The 16833-nt window shown below is 43.5% G+C and overlaps 1 protein-coding gene across 1 annotated transcript in view; it reads right to left on the bottom strand.

The window, feature by feature from the left end:
* The window catches only part of CIB1 (calcium and integrin binding 1), a 57790-nt gene that overhangs the window by 11580 nt on the left and 29377 nt on the right, over positions 1 to 16833 (bottom strand). Inside the window, exons 3-5 of the mRNA XM_069222663.1 lie at positions 13016 to 13121; positions 10459 to 10612; positions 10190 to 10308 (exon numbers count right to left, since the gene is read on the bottom strand). Of these exons, the coding sequence (XP_069078764.1) occupies positions 10190 to 10308; positions 10459 to 10612; positions 13016 to 13121 (379 nt within the window). The remainder of the gene's footprint in view (positions 1 to 10189; positions 10309 to 10458; positions 10613 to 13015; positions 13122 to 16833) is intronic.

The raw sequence follows: 16833 nt of genomic DNA, 5'->3' as shown, positions 1-16833 counted from the left end.
ACCCAGACTTCCTTTGTCTCAATGTCAACAAACTGAATAGGTATGTTAAGTGACAGAGGATCCTGACCTACCTAAAACACAAGTGTGTTGATATTACGCTGAAAGGAACCGCACCTCTCCAAGATGGAGGCGAATAAATTGAAGAGGAACTGAGTAAGAAGGGTGGTTCACAGCTGCCAGACCAATCCAGGAGACGCTGTTGATCCCCCAGCTGCCAACTCTACAAAGAAGTGTGGGGTTGCCATACTCCTTAGCAAATCTTTCCTGCACACCACACTCGGACAGCCCCGAGTGCAGGTTCGTCTTTGCCAAATTCGAAACACAGGGGCACACACCCATTTTGGACTCCATCTATGTCCACACAGCAAGCAAAAGCAGTTTCCTGGCACATCTCTCATAACTCCAGTAAAGAAACATGCTTTTTGCAGGTTCCCCCTCCCCACTTTTTGCTCCCCATTTGGATTATTAGCTGCTAGTTTTTCGACTCAGAGTGCAACTGAGGCCTGCTAGTTCACAAACTGGGTTTCCACAGGTGTGTACCCCCTGGTAACCACACACCTCTGGAGGTAAGCTACCAAGTCCCTTACAGCCAAAGAAGGGTTCTGCCATGTTGGTTGTGGCGGGAATGTTGCACTCTGGGATAGCAAGATGCCACACATCACCACAACTGTGTCACCAGAGAGGAGGGGACCAAGTAGCCCATTGGCTAGTGGCCACCTTGTCCCCTCTGGGCACTTTACTGGGATATAATGGGCACCCTTGGCACCCGAGACTTCAGTACTTGCTGGACCTGGAGAGGACGAGAAAAAGATCACTCTGCACCAGTTGAGGGCATACAAAGAGTGACATCAGAGTGACTGCACTTTGGGCTAGTGGAGTTTGGATGCTGTTCTGCATGCCTGGCCCGGGAATTAGTTAATTCCTGGCCCCTGTCCAAAGTAGAGACTCCTTGAGTCAGTTGGCTCACCCCTCACCAAAACCCTGCCCCTTCCCTCCCCTAAGAACGGCAGTGTGGACACAAAAGTTGAAAAAGATTAAGTCACACCGCTGGTAGCCACTGCAGATATTTTGCCGCTGCTGGGCAGCTTCAAGGATAATTCAGAGGTAGCCAAAAGGTACACCCCTGTCTGCTGGGCCCATGAGTGTTGGCTGTGACCAGATTCATCACACAAGAATGGCACCACCCTCCACCAAAGATCTGCACCCTGGTCGCTGTGTTGGAACCCTGCAAACAGGACTTCATGAGACCCCAAAATCCATGGACAGAGTCACCCTCACTTGTGGACCAATGATTCGACTGGACTTCACCCCCTTGGACCACAGAGCATCAGGAGCATCTTTGAGCCTGTATCCCTCAGCATCAAAGCCACTGTGTTATCATCTAAGGTAGTCATCCTGTAAAGTTTGAATCTTGCTGTAAAAGTGCTATGGTGGCCCTTGGACCTCAGTCCTTGGATACCCAACTCGGGCCGGTGTAACTGAATTATCTTTTCCAAACTTTTCAAAAGTTTCCAGAATGTATGCTGACCAATGCTTGTTTGCGGTTGATGCTAAAGTTATTTATTCCTTTAAAAATCTCTATCTACGGAATACTCTGGAGGATTTTGATGGTTAAGGTCTCTAAAGAGTCATAAAAATCTAGTCTAACCTGGTGCTTTGTTTCTTTTTGATCGTCTCACTTTCTTATTCTGTTGTTTGGTGTTATTAAATGCTTTACACATTGTCCCTTTTCTAAGCCTTACTGCTTACAGCCAGACCTACCCACGGTTGAGCTTAAGGTTGAATAAACGTACCTGACCAAGATGGTATTTGTGAATGTATTGCACAGTAGGGCTACCCATCCATACCATATAGTACACCCCAAATCCTCACAACTCCTAACAGATTTTGGGAACACAAGGTTTGTCGTGGGTGAGGACTGGAACATTGACCCTATTCTGGACTGCACCCCTGACACAGACAACACCACTGACAGGACTGTCTTTAAGGATGCCCTCGCTGACCACAGCATCACCAACGTATGGTGGCGCTCTCACACCCTGCAGATAAAGATTACTCATGTTACTTGATGGTTCATGGCACATCCTCTCGAACAGATTACTTCCTCAAATGGGGCCCTCTACTACATCACCCATTCCAATCTTACATCTTGCTTGGGGGAATCTAGAGTCATTGTACAATTCTGCTTTCCATTTCTCTGAGACACAGGCTTACCTCTAGTAGGGGCTGTCAAATTAGCACAGCCTACTACAGGCCCCCTAATGACAAGCGATTTTTAAACTCACACATCCGGATGTACCACTCTGACAATCCCCATTCAGTAGGCTCCCTCCACATACTCTGGACGGCAGTTAAAGTCACTGGAAGGGGCCTCCTTATGTAAATTACTGCCATCTGGTGTAACAAAGCCTGAATTGAGAGGAGACTTTTGAATGAGGTTGTTGGCAGATCCGCAGTCGCATAAAACCCAGCCTTCTCTGTCCCAAATCCGACCCATTTGGAAGCTGCTAAATGTGCCCTCAATCAGCACTACACCTCTGCTGCAACTCAAGAGCAGACATTACTAGCTGGGGAAGAAAGCTGGGCTTTTGCTGGCATCCCAGTCAAGACAATGGGAGGCATAATTGGCGATCCCAGCCATTACAAATGTGCAGGGGCATCTGTTGATGCGCCCAGAGGACATTGTCTTCCACTACGTATCATTTTATAATGCCCCAAGCTTGAGAAGGACACCTTTCTTGATTCCCTTCACATACCCTCTCTCTACAAGGAAGGCTGAACTCTCCTAGACAGCAAGATTACACAAGAGGAGATCAGTGAAGTGATTGCTAACCTATTCATCTGCAAATCGCCGGGTGAGGAGTTCTCTAAGAAATGTTTAAAACCTGTAAGACCCTGATAACCCCGATGCTCCATGGGGCCTTCAAGAAGGTAGATACCTCAAATTTTCCTGGCACCATTTCCAATAAATCCTTTATACCCCTCCTGGTCCAAGATGGCAAAGTCCCTCTGGACGTATGGAGCTATAGACCTATATACCTGATCAATATGGATGTCAAATTTCTGGCCGAAATATTCCATGCCAGGCTCGTCAAGGTCATCCTCTCTCTTATCCATCAGTGCCAGGTCGGGTTTGTGCCTCGACACCCCTCCAGGAAACACCGCAGAACACTTGCACACCTATTGTGGGCCTCCGCAAATTCAGACCGAGAGAATTTGGCAATCTCCCTAAATGTGGAGAATTCCTTCAACCAAGTGGAGTGGTCGTATCTGTTTGAAGTCCTCCAACAGTTCTGCCTGGGGCAGCAAATCATCATCAAAGTTGGTTGGCTCTAACAAACAGTAGAGGCCTAGCTTAACTGCAGTGGCTTACTTATTCATAGCTTCCCAATTAGATGTGGGGGACAACACAGTTGCCTCTTTTCCCACTGCTATTTTTGCTAGCCCGGGAACTCCTGGCCCTGGTGACCAGGAAATTGCACTTGATACATGGTGTCACATTTACTGATATCACGGTAAGCTCTCTTCTACACCAATGACATCCTCATAGCTGTGACACGAATGGGGGGACTCTGCCAGCCCTCATCTGACTTGGAGAACTTCTCACTGTTCTTCAAATACAAGGTTAACTGGGATAAGAGTGAGGTAATGTCAATGTCCCGGGTCTCCACAAATGGTTACGACGAAGGATTCAACTTTTGCTGGGTGCCCAGAGGAATGAAGTACTGTGGGATTTTGCCAAAGAAGGGCCTCTCTCACATGGTGGAGTATGATGTTTTTCACCTGCTCGCGAAGACCGGTACTATATTTGCAAACTGGTCTGCCCTCTAACTCTCCCTCTGGGGTCATGTAAAGGCCATAATAATGGTCATCGCAACCCTCCCCCTACAATTCTACTACATGTCCAGAATGCTTCCAATATTGATTTCCATGACCTGTTGTTGCAAATCTATTCAATCATCAAATCTTTCATCTGAGCAGGTATATGACCAGCATTGAAAATGGACAAACTTTATCCTCACACTGAATCAGGCAGGCTACGCCTGCCGCACATGTTACAAGTGCGCAGCCCATCATTTATTGAAGCTTACTTGCAAGGTGTGCATTCTGCAGCACTGGAGGCAGCCCTCTCTTCTCTACCCCATCAGAGTGGTTGGCAGAACGGAAGTGCTGGATTTACAATGTCAATGATCAAATGGGAGTGTTTGAGGCAGTATGGAAATCCGCCTCTTCCCACACACGGATGGTGATGTATAGTCACTTACTAGGGCAGTGGTTCCCAACCTGTGGTCTGGGGATCCCTGGGGGTCCGCAAAGCCTCCTTAGGGGATCTGCAACTGCTTAGAAAATTAAATAATATTAGCATATTAGGAACCAAGCTTTCAGTAATGACTACGTGGGGGGTCCCCGTATTCCAATAATGATTCAGTGGGGGTCCCCGTGTTCCAGTAATGAGTAAGTGCGGGTCCACAGAAGTCCAAAGGTTGGGAATCACTGCACTAGGGGATAGGCATACAGGTGTTCTGTCCTAACCCCTTCACTGCCTTGTGGTCCTTCTAATTTAGCTGGAATGGGCATAGGCATTAATCAAGGACAGGTGTAATTCACTCGGGGTTACCCCTTTGGATAATGTGTAGATCAGCTCATATGGCTTCTGATGGAAGTTCATACAGACAAAAAGTCTATGTTTATACACCAGATTTGTCTGCACACTTGGTCTGGTCACAGACACGTCCCGCTTTACCTACTCTGTAATGCTGTTGCTCTGGTGATGCTGGCAGCATGCTCAGTGCACCTGTTCCTGCAGCAGCAGCTTCAGTGGTGTATGGCTGAGATGGCAGTCTCACAAAGGTCACAGACTGCTAGGCGGGAATCAGCACAGCAGCTCTGCACAGCGGCAATTGTCTTTGCTAGCTACTGCCTTCCATGTAAGAGGCAGATGTGTGCTCAGTCACTGCAGTAGAAGTCTCCAGGCTGGATCGAGGGTAATGCATCCTCACTGATGGAGCTTCTTGTGGAAGTTCCAACATTGGGCAGCACTGCAATGTTGCTTCTTACTGCAGTGTGTTGGTGCAGTCCACAAGGAAAATTATTTAGGGAGACCAGGAGAGCCCAACACCAATATGGATCGTGCCTAGCATCGCTCTCATTGGTAGTCAGCTTCTTCAGGGTGTTCTTCGCACCCGTAACACGCTGGGCTTCTACTCCTGGATAGTCTCTCATCCTGCAGTGCCAAATATTCTCCTTCCCTCTATTAGCAGGAACGCAGACTTTTAGGCATAAGACAGAACCTCAGTACCTCCAACAATAATTACAGACTTCAGGTGATGCACTCTCACATTTGAGAGACTGGATGTTATGCAGACACAAGCCCTGGTCCCATAGCAGTCCAAATACTTGGCCTTAGTCAAAAATAATTTGGAACTGGAATAAAGCAGGAACACTTGAGTCTCACTTGTATACTCATTTTCAAGACATGGAATGTGGATCTACTTGCTAAGGCTTTGGAACTGGTTTGGGTTGTCTCTCCTGTATATTCATTGTGCCTGGCTGTTTCTCACACACAGTCTTTGTGCAAGGTGAGTACTCACACAACAGGTGGCAATAATGCTGGCTCCTAAGCTTCCTGAAGCAGTAATCGGGGACAGACAAAAAGCTGGCCCTGCCTAGAAACTTCCTCACCTGGAACAAATTAAACTGCTGTCCTACCCCTCATCCATTCTTCAAATGGCAATGCTTAGGAATAACAAGTCAGCAGCACCTTTCCTAACAAGGACCCAACTACATTTCTAAGGGTAGCCCTGTCTCCAACCTTACCGCACTTAAGTGTCTGGGTCTCCCAGCCTCCAGCCAAAGGAATATTCTCAATATACTTCCATGATCTGGGGAAGCACTTTGTACCCTCCATTTGGTGCCAGGCTAAAATAGGGTTTGACAAAATGGACAGAGTCCATCACAATACAGTCTTATTATCACACAGGTGCTAAACATCCACTACACATGCATGCACCTAGCAGACTTAGAATGCAATTGTAAGGGCTTGGGCCTTACACTAAAGCTAAACTTCACTCAAGTGGGGTCAGCAGGCTGAGCACTCATCTGGCACAGAAAAAAAGTATGCTCATTACTAATGATTCACAAAAGTCATTACACTGCTACCACCGCTTTTTGTGAATAAACCAGGACATGGACTGTAGTCTATTGCTCCTCGAAGATCAGACTACCTTGAGCCCCTCTCAAAGAAGTGCAGGTGTCAGATCATTAGAAGTGGTTGGAAAGTCCATTTGCTTTCCCATGTTGAGCTCCAGCTTTGTGATCTACAGAGAAATACAGGCCTCGCAATGACATAATGGTCGGAATGTGAAGCATGAAGGTCCTAACATCTCTGAAAAGAGATCGAGTAAAACATCCTGGAAGGAAACAGGCAGCAGAAAGAAAGAGACATAGTTCCCAAGGGCACCAGGAAAGAACTGAAACAAAAGCTTTAAGGTTGGGTGGAAGTGGTGGAGAACTGACTTATGAAAGTTAAAAGTAAGATCTAGACAGCTACACGGTTTGTGTACTGACTACTGGGTTAAGCCCACCATTTCCAGTCCACTTCAGGCAGCTGGGGTATTTAAGCTCAGACCTAGGATGCAGAAACCTCAAGCCAACTTCCCATTTGCTTGCATGGCTTTCGGTTTGAGCAGTTTGTTACCATGTCCACTCCTTGCGCCTTTCTTGTTTTTACTGTTCCTGTTTCCTCATGTCAGTAAGGTGAGGCAGGATAGTTGCCATTTGTTTCTCCTGGTTACTTACCTCTAAAGCAACTTGGCTTTTGTAGGGACCTGGGGTTGTACATCTGTATCCTGGTTAATATGGAACTCATTATGGAGTCTTCAATCAAGGAGTTTGGTAAGCAACACACCATCTTACTACATTGTTACTTTATGACCTTATTATTCCTTCACTTGGGTTTATATGTTTATTTGTATTTCTTGTATTATCATCAGTACTGAGCCGGTCGCCTGGTTTCTGAATCCAAGAAGCAGACTGTTGACACCAATGTATTTCTCAAAACTACCTTTCCTCTCTTCCTCTCATTCTCCCTGACTGGTGTGCATTTACTGTTACCTATTGACAGAGAGGGAACGGGAGGAGTAGGACTCTCTTAGGAACCTCAGCCTTTTGTTCAATCTTGACAGACAGACCATCTCAAGAAATTGCATTGACCACTTGAGTGGTCTGTGATCTGTCTGGGTAAATTTGGGACCAAACAAGTAAGGCAAGATCCTCCTCAGGGTCCACCCTTTTGGAAAGCATTCCTTTTCAATGGCAATCAGGTTCTGTTCACTAGTAAGCATTCTGTGACTGATAAAAGCCAAGGTAACTCTCTACTTTTGTCATGAAGCTAAGTCAGTACTATTCCAACTCCTTTATCTGAGGTGTCAGTCTGTTCAATGAAGAAGGGCCATCAACACAGGTGCGTTGCATAGTGCTGTCTTCAAGTCCATGAAGGCCTTATGACACTCCACAGTCCAAATCACTTTTTTAGCCTGCTCCTTTGAAGTCATGGGTGTCAAGGGCACAACTATGGTCTCACAGTTGACCAAAAAACAAATAGTTCCTGTAATATCTTGTAAATCTGGATGGAGGGAACCTTCCACCCTTCCACTACTACAGAGACTAGATCTTGGCATCCAACAGGCAGGTCTACCCATTATTTATCTTATGCCCATGGAGGACTACAGAAGTCTGTCCAACTGGGCACTTGGTGGCTTAGATAGTCAGTTTTGCTACCTGCATCCTGACCAACACTCATTCTAGGGGCCTCCGGTTAACCTCCCTCAAATTGCTTAACATGGCAATGTTGTCAAAATATGCCACACAGATCTCTTCACCTGTGTTCAATAAGTAGGTTACTTCAGAAACTTTCTGCACTACCTAGTGCGGCACATAACACTTATTTTCCAAAGTTTTAAAGCAAACTGGCTTCATCCCAAACACCTCCTGACCTCTACTCTGTGTGCTTTCTGTTCATACTACTCCATCTGTTGGCCTACCTGAAACCTTTTCTTCACCTCACTCATGTACAGAGTCATCAACTTTCTGCAGTCATCGCATAGTCCCCCACAATCTTTTGGGGTGGCTCTGAAGTTTCTTCCCAACTATCTCCAACTAAGGTAAGTGAGCAATGCACTGAATGCCAAATCAGAAGTTTGAAGGGACTGAATCTAACTCCTTCCTGCGGAAATTCTTTATATGCGAATAGGAGGCATGGCTGGAAAAGATACCTCTTCCTTCTTAGTCCTGCAAGCACCTGTATCCGTCAGCACAGGAACTTCCCTCTCATTGATACTTGCTTCCAACACACACACCCGAGGAATTGGGAGGGATGTGCTTGAGGATATATGGGTCTCTTTCACAAATATCCACCAATTCTAGACTGAGTGTCAAGGGGCCCTTTCGAGTCCCCAAATTATTGCCAATACACTTGATATAATGAGTGCAACTTTCACCCGACAGTCCCTTTTATAGTGCTCTTCCTTATGTCACCTATAACAAGTAATCAACTATAGAGAGGTCATACTTGTGTGTGCCCCTCAGGACCACAGATAGGTTCTGGACCCTTATGTTACCATGGGCAGGACTAGGCCTCTGCACACATGATAGATTTGCATGGTTGCTGGGCCAAACAAAAAGTCTGAATACTAGTTTCACGTGCTGTTGGGCATTCAGGAAAGTGGTAGACACCTGCTTATCATGCAGTGGATAGTCCTGTCCAAGCACACTCAGTTTGTCAGCTTCCACAGTGGGTGCACACAGAGACCTAGAAGGTATGTGGTGTTGACCATGTGAAGGGCTAAGCTGTTAGAGGTGAAAATGGCAAGGACACTGAAGCCAAAGACATAATTACTTCATGCAAGTAAATATCTGTGCTAAGGCGGTGTTGGCATATAGCTACAACAACAGAATTAGCATGCACCTTCTCCTCAGCCATACTGAGAATCTCCAGATTTGTTTGATAGAAGAGGTGGCTCCAAGTTCAACTCAGAGAAAGGAGGTGCTGAAGGTATGGTGTCAGGCGTTAAGAGTGACTTAAATGTATTCTGATCCAGAGCCTCTGTAAGAGCAGGAGTGAGAGTCATTGAAGTCAGGATCATTGGAATTGCCAAACTGCAGAATCGGGTTCACCCTCAGAGTGTGTTCAAAAGGACAATTGAGCTGTTCTGAAGATGTTAAGCATAACCTGCCAGAAGGCTGCAATCTGTGCAGGATCAGCCAACCCAGTGAGAAAAACTGGCTTCATATCCTCCAATTTCTGAATTGGCTCGAAGGTCAATAAAGGGTCTGTGGTTGGAGAACAGAGCTGAGACTCTGAATGGTCCCAGGAAGAAAAAGAAAGCATTTTGTGTGCTTCTTGTGGGAAGATCTTTTGGGAGATGATTCCCTATCTAGAGACCTATCTGTAGAGAAAAAAGAATGCATCAATGGGTGCATAAATGAACATGACCTGCAGGCAGCAGGGTTGTATTCAGAATACAGACATTGTATGCAAATATCCTATTTTCCTCCTTGAAAAACAAGGTAAAAATACAGAAATCCTAAGGAAGACATGTGGCGGAATTTGTTGTTAAACACTAGGAAGAACTCTTGACCTGTGCTTATGAGATGTGGAGAAACCACAACTGATGTTAGTACATTGCTTGGCACTGTATATGCCCAGGTGTCCTTACATCCTGGGTGACTGTAGTCCCAGCTTGAGCCAGGGGACATGATCTGGCAAAATTCGAGAACTATTGCTCGCGAAAAAAGTTTCCAGATTGGCACTTGAAGGATAATCATAAGGTGAATAATATGATGGAATACGTATGAATAAGAACAAACATTTACCAGCACATCTCAAATCTGCAAGGCATAGGTACGGAAAAATGTTACAAGCAAGAACCCTCTCAGAACTTTCTTTAAGAACTGAGGAATCAGCCTCTGGTTTACATTTATCCATAGAATGGATCCGAGAGTTCTATAGCTTAATACCAGGATCAAAGAAAACAAAACTGAATTACAAATACACCTTCTCTACAGGGTCTTATGGCTTACAAATGGAATGTTCGTGGCATGGATGAATTTTATGTGCTATAGGCACACACAAACATAGATGAAATGCACACTACCAACTGGGAAAAACATACTCCTTCAGGGACCTCACATTTTGAATTAGCTGGATCATTTCAGAATCACTCAGTCTGGTATCGTTGGCGTCTCCTGTCAAGCGGTTCACCAGCTTTTCTAAATCCATTTTGTCCAGGGTTCCATCACCATCAAAGTCTTGAAAAGAAAAAGTAAATGTCCTTAGGGTTGGACTTGATATATTTTCTAGTTACATGAGACATATCAATAACCAGGACAAACTAGATTTTCTACCTTTTATGGATTATATATCAATAAGTAGTTACGTTTGGAAGAACATGCTCTCACCAAAAATCTGAAATGCGTAGTGGGACTTAATATCAGGAATAGCAGAATCACTGAAAGCACTAAGCATGTCAAGAAAATCTTCGAAGGACATGCTGCCGTCACGGTTTTCGGATGTTGAAAATACATGGCAGATGCGGTCACGGAACGGGTTTGCCTACAAAAAACAGAAATATTTTGTGTGTCTTGGCTCAACAATTAAGCTTGTTCGCTTTTTTATAGTCTTAATAAAGTAATGTGGTATTTGTACCTTTTCTGTTAACACATATTGGGCCTGATTACAACATTGGAGGACGGTGTTAATCCGTCCCAAATGTGACGGATATACCACCTACCGTATTACGAGTCCATTATATCCTATGGAACTCGTAATACGGTGGGGGCAGGATATCCGTCACTTTTGGAACTAATCAACACCGTCCTCCAATGTTGTAATCAGGCCCCTAATCTTTTATTCTTTTCTTTGAATTGTCTACCGTTTACCTACCCAAGATTCGACAAGCCATTGCTGAACTGATCTGCTCACAAGTGAAATTGTACATGGGTTGTTATAAGCAACTTCGAAAAAAAAACAATCACGCATGTCGCTTAGCTAAAACTCCTTCTCCTTCTCTATGGATTGCAAAACACATAGTTACACAGTGCTGTTTCGACTGGAAAAAACCTCTAGCATGAACATGCACCCTCAAAATACTCAGCAAACACAGACTTGTACTCTCATTCTGTGGCTTCGAAATTGCCAATGTCATTCTAGTGCTCTACAAATTGGATAGTTATAACTAACTTTCCAGGACCTAAAAAACATACACCTTCAAGAAAAGAAAAACAAGCATCTGCAATGCAATAGGGTCTCACATTTCTCAGAGTTACAGCTATTAGTAGTTGTAAACTTCCAACTGGATTTTTTTTGCCACATTGAATGGAAAAAAACAGCACAATCGCGCTGCTACAGTTCACTCGTAGTGAAACCTATTGGCAAAAGTGCAATTATCTACCTAACCTGCAAAAGAGCAATTAACTAACAGGGTCGATGTTGTGCAAAGCGCTTGACTTCTGCCAAGCGAGATCGCGCTGCGAACAAAAGATAAAAAGTAGTCCACAAACCTGAAGGAAAACAGCGAGCCTCGCATGTTTTCAGTACTTTGTCGCTGCCCTCGAGGAGGGCTAACCACCGGAAAAGGCATGACGTATGCGTGCCTTCCACTAATGAAAGCAAGCTGATTTTAACAGGCAAGCCCACAATTCAATAAAAGACACTGACGTGACAGGGACAGGGCTCCTAGCCCTTTTCTAACTCCTAAAGCACCTCGCAAGCGAAACGCATGCGCAAGCGTAGCGACGCAGGCTCGACCCTAATGATGCAACCATGCTATTTGCAAGCAAAAGACCACATGTCTGATAGTCTCTAAATATACTGCTTCCCCAGCTGAAATACAGCTTCATCAATCCCATGGCACTACACATGGTACCTGCATTCCTCTTACGAAATAGACACACAAATGTTTGGATCAGTGCCCATAGTAAACAAGCCCACAAGAGCACTGCCTCAGTGGTAACTTCCCCTGCCCTCATTCCACTGGCAACCCAATATCCTTTCATTTAAAAAACAGCAGCAACTCCAACTCTACTCTCAGGCTTCATCCCGATCAGATCCTAGTAACCCTCTGTCCCTCTTCTCACACCGCCATACAGGCTAACCACCCCCAAATACCCATGGCCAACCTACATAGCCTCATTTCCTAACCTTATTAAGTAAACTGTCACTTTTTTAAGTGAGCAATAATCTTCCTCGCTTGTCTTCCATTCAGGTGTGTAATGCAGCACCAGCATGCTGCCTTACAACCAATGCAAAGCACTCGGAGAAATTATAACTTCCAGCAATGAGAAAACGAAATAATTCATGAACAATACCGGTCTCATCTAGTCTGTGCATTTCCTCCTTGGAATAAAGGCAATACTTAGTCTCCAGCGTTTACCTAGCACTCCCTAAAGAGTTAGGGGCTCAACTAGATCCTGGCAGAGGGAATTACTCGATCACAAACTGTCATGTTTGTGACGGAGTAATTCCCTACGCTATCCCGTACGCCGTATTACGATCCCATAATTTCATATGGAGATCGTAATATGGCAGACGGGATATCCGTCACGTTTGTGATGGAGTAATCCCTCCATCAGGATCTAAATCACACTCCTACTCCCTCTTAGGAATTTTATTTTTTATGGAATTCTGTTGCCGAGCTCTGTCAAGTATTCCACATTCTGACACTTAAAAGTTTTGTGCTCCAGACTAAAGTTTAATCAAATGAAAGTACAGTACTACTGTGGACTATGCACTTGCTCAACTATTAATACTTCAGAGTAGAAGTTAGCCAGCTTTGCAAACAATAAACAGATCTACATACAAATGAATACCATCAAATATCATCTTAGACAATCTACATGTGTATGGCACAGTCGCACCACCACCATGGCATTTAGCACGATTTAAAAGCAACTAAAATGCAGACATTGACAGCAGAACAAAAAAAAAACAACAACAAAAAAAAGATGGCATGCTCACCTTAAGTTCTGGTAAAGTGAAGATCTTTTCCTGTGGAAGCCTGACAGACAGAACATCTGCATTCCGTTGGTCTTTGGGCAAGAGTTCAGCGAATCGTTTATAGGCACTTAAAGAGAATAACCACTAAATTCAATTAAAAAGTTATGTGCATACTATTTGTTCAAATAAATGCGGCACTCAACGGTAAACCTATACCTGAAAAAGCATTTAGGAGCCTAGATGGATGTATAATGTCACTAACCTACCTGCAAACGCTCAAGCGGTTTTCTTGAAACAGAATTCAGTTTACCCACGCTGCTATGAAACTACAGTTTAATTGTAGAATAGTTTTCTGCTCAAGTTTGTTTTGGAAACATCACTACTGCCAAATTACCTTCTCCAATCGCCAACAGCAGCAAATTAACATTTGCGTACAAAACAAAAAATAAACATGTCTTACTCCTCATGTAGTGACTGTGATGGCTAAAGTCCCAGGAGGAAGCAAATACCTAAAAATTAGCTGTCAAACATGACTGCCTTTTGGCTGTGAGAAGGTGCAGCAATCATGCAGTTGCTTTTACCCCATTAAGAATAGGTGAAACATTGCTCACACAATCTGCGGCAAAGGCTATTGTATTGTGAGGAGATACTTGCTGGAGAGGAAAGAGGTTATGTGGAGGGGAGTACAACCTAACTATGGAGGGGGGACTACATGAGATGGATAAGCTATTTGTCATCCGGGATCCAACGTGATGACATAATTCTGCCTTATAAAGGCTTCCCTCTTCCTGGTCCTCTTATCTGCGTCTGCTTTTGAACTGCCGCCTTCCATCTGCATCTTGGCTCCTCTAACTGCTTGGTAGGAGATAGAAATGTCCGAAGCACAGTGCTGAAGGCCAGCCTCAAATGGCTAGATCCATGGTCCAAATTTAGTAGGAACAATAAAGGATAAGAATGAGATAGAAATGAACATGGTTGTCTAAAAGAGTGGGGCGAAATGGTAATAGCAGCGATCAAGATAGTCGGTGACTGTGTTAAGAGTTGAAGATGATTGAAAAAAAGAAGATAAAATCAAATTGACAACTTTTTACCCCAAATTGTTTTTTCATACATGATTAGAAATTAGATAATTAGAGAAAAGAGACAGGCAAGGCAACTCAAAACCCATGTGTAAAGAAAATGTTTGATTGTGTATGAAAGTGAGTGAAAATAACTGACCACACAAGAAGAGCAGAGCACATGCAGCAGGCCTTGGGGGATAACCTTCTGAAGGCTGTGAGCTGTTTTTAAAGAGCGTTGTACGTGAGGGAATCTCACGAGATTTGTAAGGAACTTTGTGAATGTGAAACACCTTACGGGTGCTTATTGGTATTTTGTCTTGATTAGATGTATGTCTGTAGAAAAGAGTAAATGGAATAAAGATACCTCGGGGATTGACTTAGGTCAGAAGGCAAGTGCAAAAGAGACATACGTAAATTTAAGGAGTAAGAGCGAATGATATCCAAACGTACATAGGAGATGACATGCCATTAACAAGTAGCCCTTAACAGAAGATACAATGAAAATATTTAAATATTAATTAAAAACAATTTGCAAAATACACATTGGGGGAACAAAAGAGTAGCATTCAAGGGATGATGCTGTGTGGTGGAGGAGGTGCTTTAGATACCTCAAATGCATGATCAAGTCATTGGATCAGATATTATGAAAATGGAGATTATGAGGAAAACAGAGATGGAACTAAAGAAGTGAAAGAGATGTACGAAGTAAAGGCCAAAAAAGGTTGTTCAAGATAAGCCTGAAAGAGAAAGAAAGTACAAGACAAATTTAATTTCTAGATATTCAAAATGGCATTGCCAAGACTAACCATACAGCAAGTAACCGAAGGAAGACACAAAAAGTCAGCAATATACAATTTAAAAAAAAACTATTGTATTCTTTGATGAATGTCTACATAATGTATAATGGTATTCGGGAAAATTAATCTATTCAGCTGTAAATGATAAAAAAAAGTGCTGAATTTTATCAAGACTAAATTTCTAAAGATGGTGTGATCGCTATTAACCAATTCATTGAACCAGGTAAGGCATTTTATATATTGGTAGTTACAATTTGAGACAGTATACCAATTGAAGACCCCGTGATACTTCATTCACACCTGAGAACCTACCACTCTTTCAACAGTGTCACATGGGAACCTAAAAAAGTAAATGGTGAAACAATCTAAATAAAAGAAGGTTAGTGTTTTTGCTACATTGCTGGTATTCGGTCTCACATACAAAATTTTGCAGGTAAAACAATGATGTGGACTCTTGGTGAATTGCACTGCATGCCTTCTACAATTTTCTTTGCATTTTTTTCTGCATAATCTTGGTTTGTCAATAAGTTAGCTTGTTAAGTTGATTTTTTTGCATGTTTTAATATATTTAGCCCTGGTCAATATGTAAAGCAAGCACCACAGATGGCACCAGGTACACGTTTAAGAATTCAGCATGCTCTTCTGAAGGTTCTTTAAATGGTTTGAGTTTTTCACCAGCAAAAGTAAAAACAGGCAGTAACATCTGGGACGAGGGGGTGACCATTCATTAACACTGCATCAACATGTTGGAAGTCTCCCAATCACAATTAAACCACTATCAGTTCAACAACAATTACCTGAGGTAAATCTGTAATAATACAAAGCTCTGCTAATGACCATCACACCAACCAACAAAGTTACTTACAGTCTGTAAAATATGTCTGAGCAATCTACCGGAACATGTTGTGTCCACCAGTTTATGACTATCCCCAAGTGCCAATTTCTCAATCGGATATGACTGACGACATCAGGGTATTTTAGGTGTCCACTAGGGTTACGGCATCAATTCTGGTACTTTTTCCATGCCCCATTAAGGGGTGTGGAGAGGACCCAAGAGAGCATAAATTACAGCGACAATACAGCATCTGATATATTTACATGTCTTGGAATTTCATTAATCACAACACTAACTCACAAGGAATCTGCAGGAAGAATATCTATCCACCAGAAGTATGGTTACAATAGATAAGTAACATTTTCTTCTACTCAATACTTCTTCCCCCAGGCAATACGATCAAGGAGGTGGGATGGAGTGGTGCCAGTTTAACAAAGGAGATTATGCAACAGAACCCTGGTTAAAGTACTCGTCAATGCTTAGTGAGCCGTATGAAACAGTCATAGCCCAAGTAGAGTGGGCATGAATACCCTCCTGATGATCTTTCAGAGCCAAGGCATAGAATACCTCTATACGGAGGATGGCTCAAAACTAATATGGTGCAATTGGTCTCTACCTTGCCTTTTTTGGCTCCAGCGAAACCTATACAGAGCTGATCATTTACTACGTCTTGCGGAGTGTACTCAATGCACTAGCATACCATACACTTGAGGTCCAGTCTATGCAGTCACCTTTGATGAGAGGAAGAGGAGGGAAGAAAAACTGAAGGGTAATGGACTGGTCCATGTGGAAAGCTGACACAACTTTAAGAATAACAAATAGTCAGATGGAAAAAAAACAATATACCTGCATAGCATACTGTGAATGGTGCCAGGATCGAAAGGACCAGTTTCACCAATCCTATGGACTGAAGTCATTGCCACCAAGAAGGTAGTTTTCAAAGTGATAAGATCAATGGAGCAACTGCTCTTCAGCTTGAAGGAGGATGCCATTAGGCAAGTTAAAATTATCCAGATCCGACTGATAAACAATAAATGGAGTGGAAACTTCTCAGAAAATGTGCTGCTATCAGACACTAAAAAAGAAAGGCTGATCAGTGGCACATAAATACAGACGGAGCAGCCAAACAGCCTTTGACAGTAGCCA

This window comes from Pleurodeles waltl, chromosome 3_1 (assembly GCF_031143425.1).
Source record: "Pleurodeles waltl isolate 20211129_DDA chromosome 3_1, aPleWal1.hap1.20221129, whole genome shotgun sequence".
Classification (NCBI taxonomy): Eukaryota; Metazoa; Chordata; class Amphibia; order Caudata; family Salamandridae; genus Pleurodeles; species Pleurodeles waltl.
This window is presented reverse-complemented; position numbering and strand designations above follow the sequence as displayed.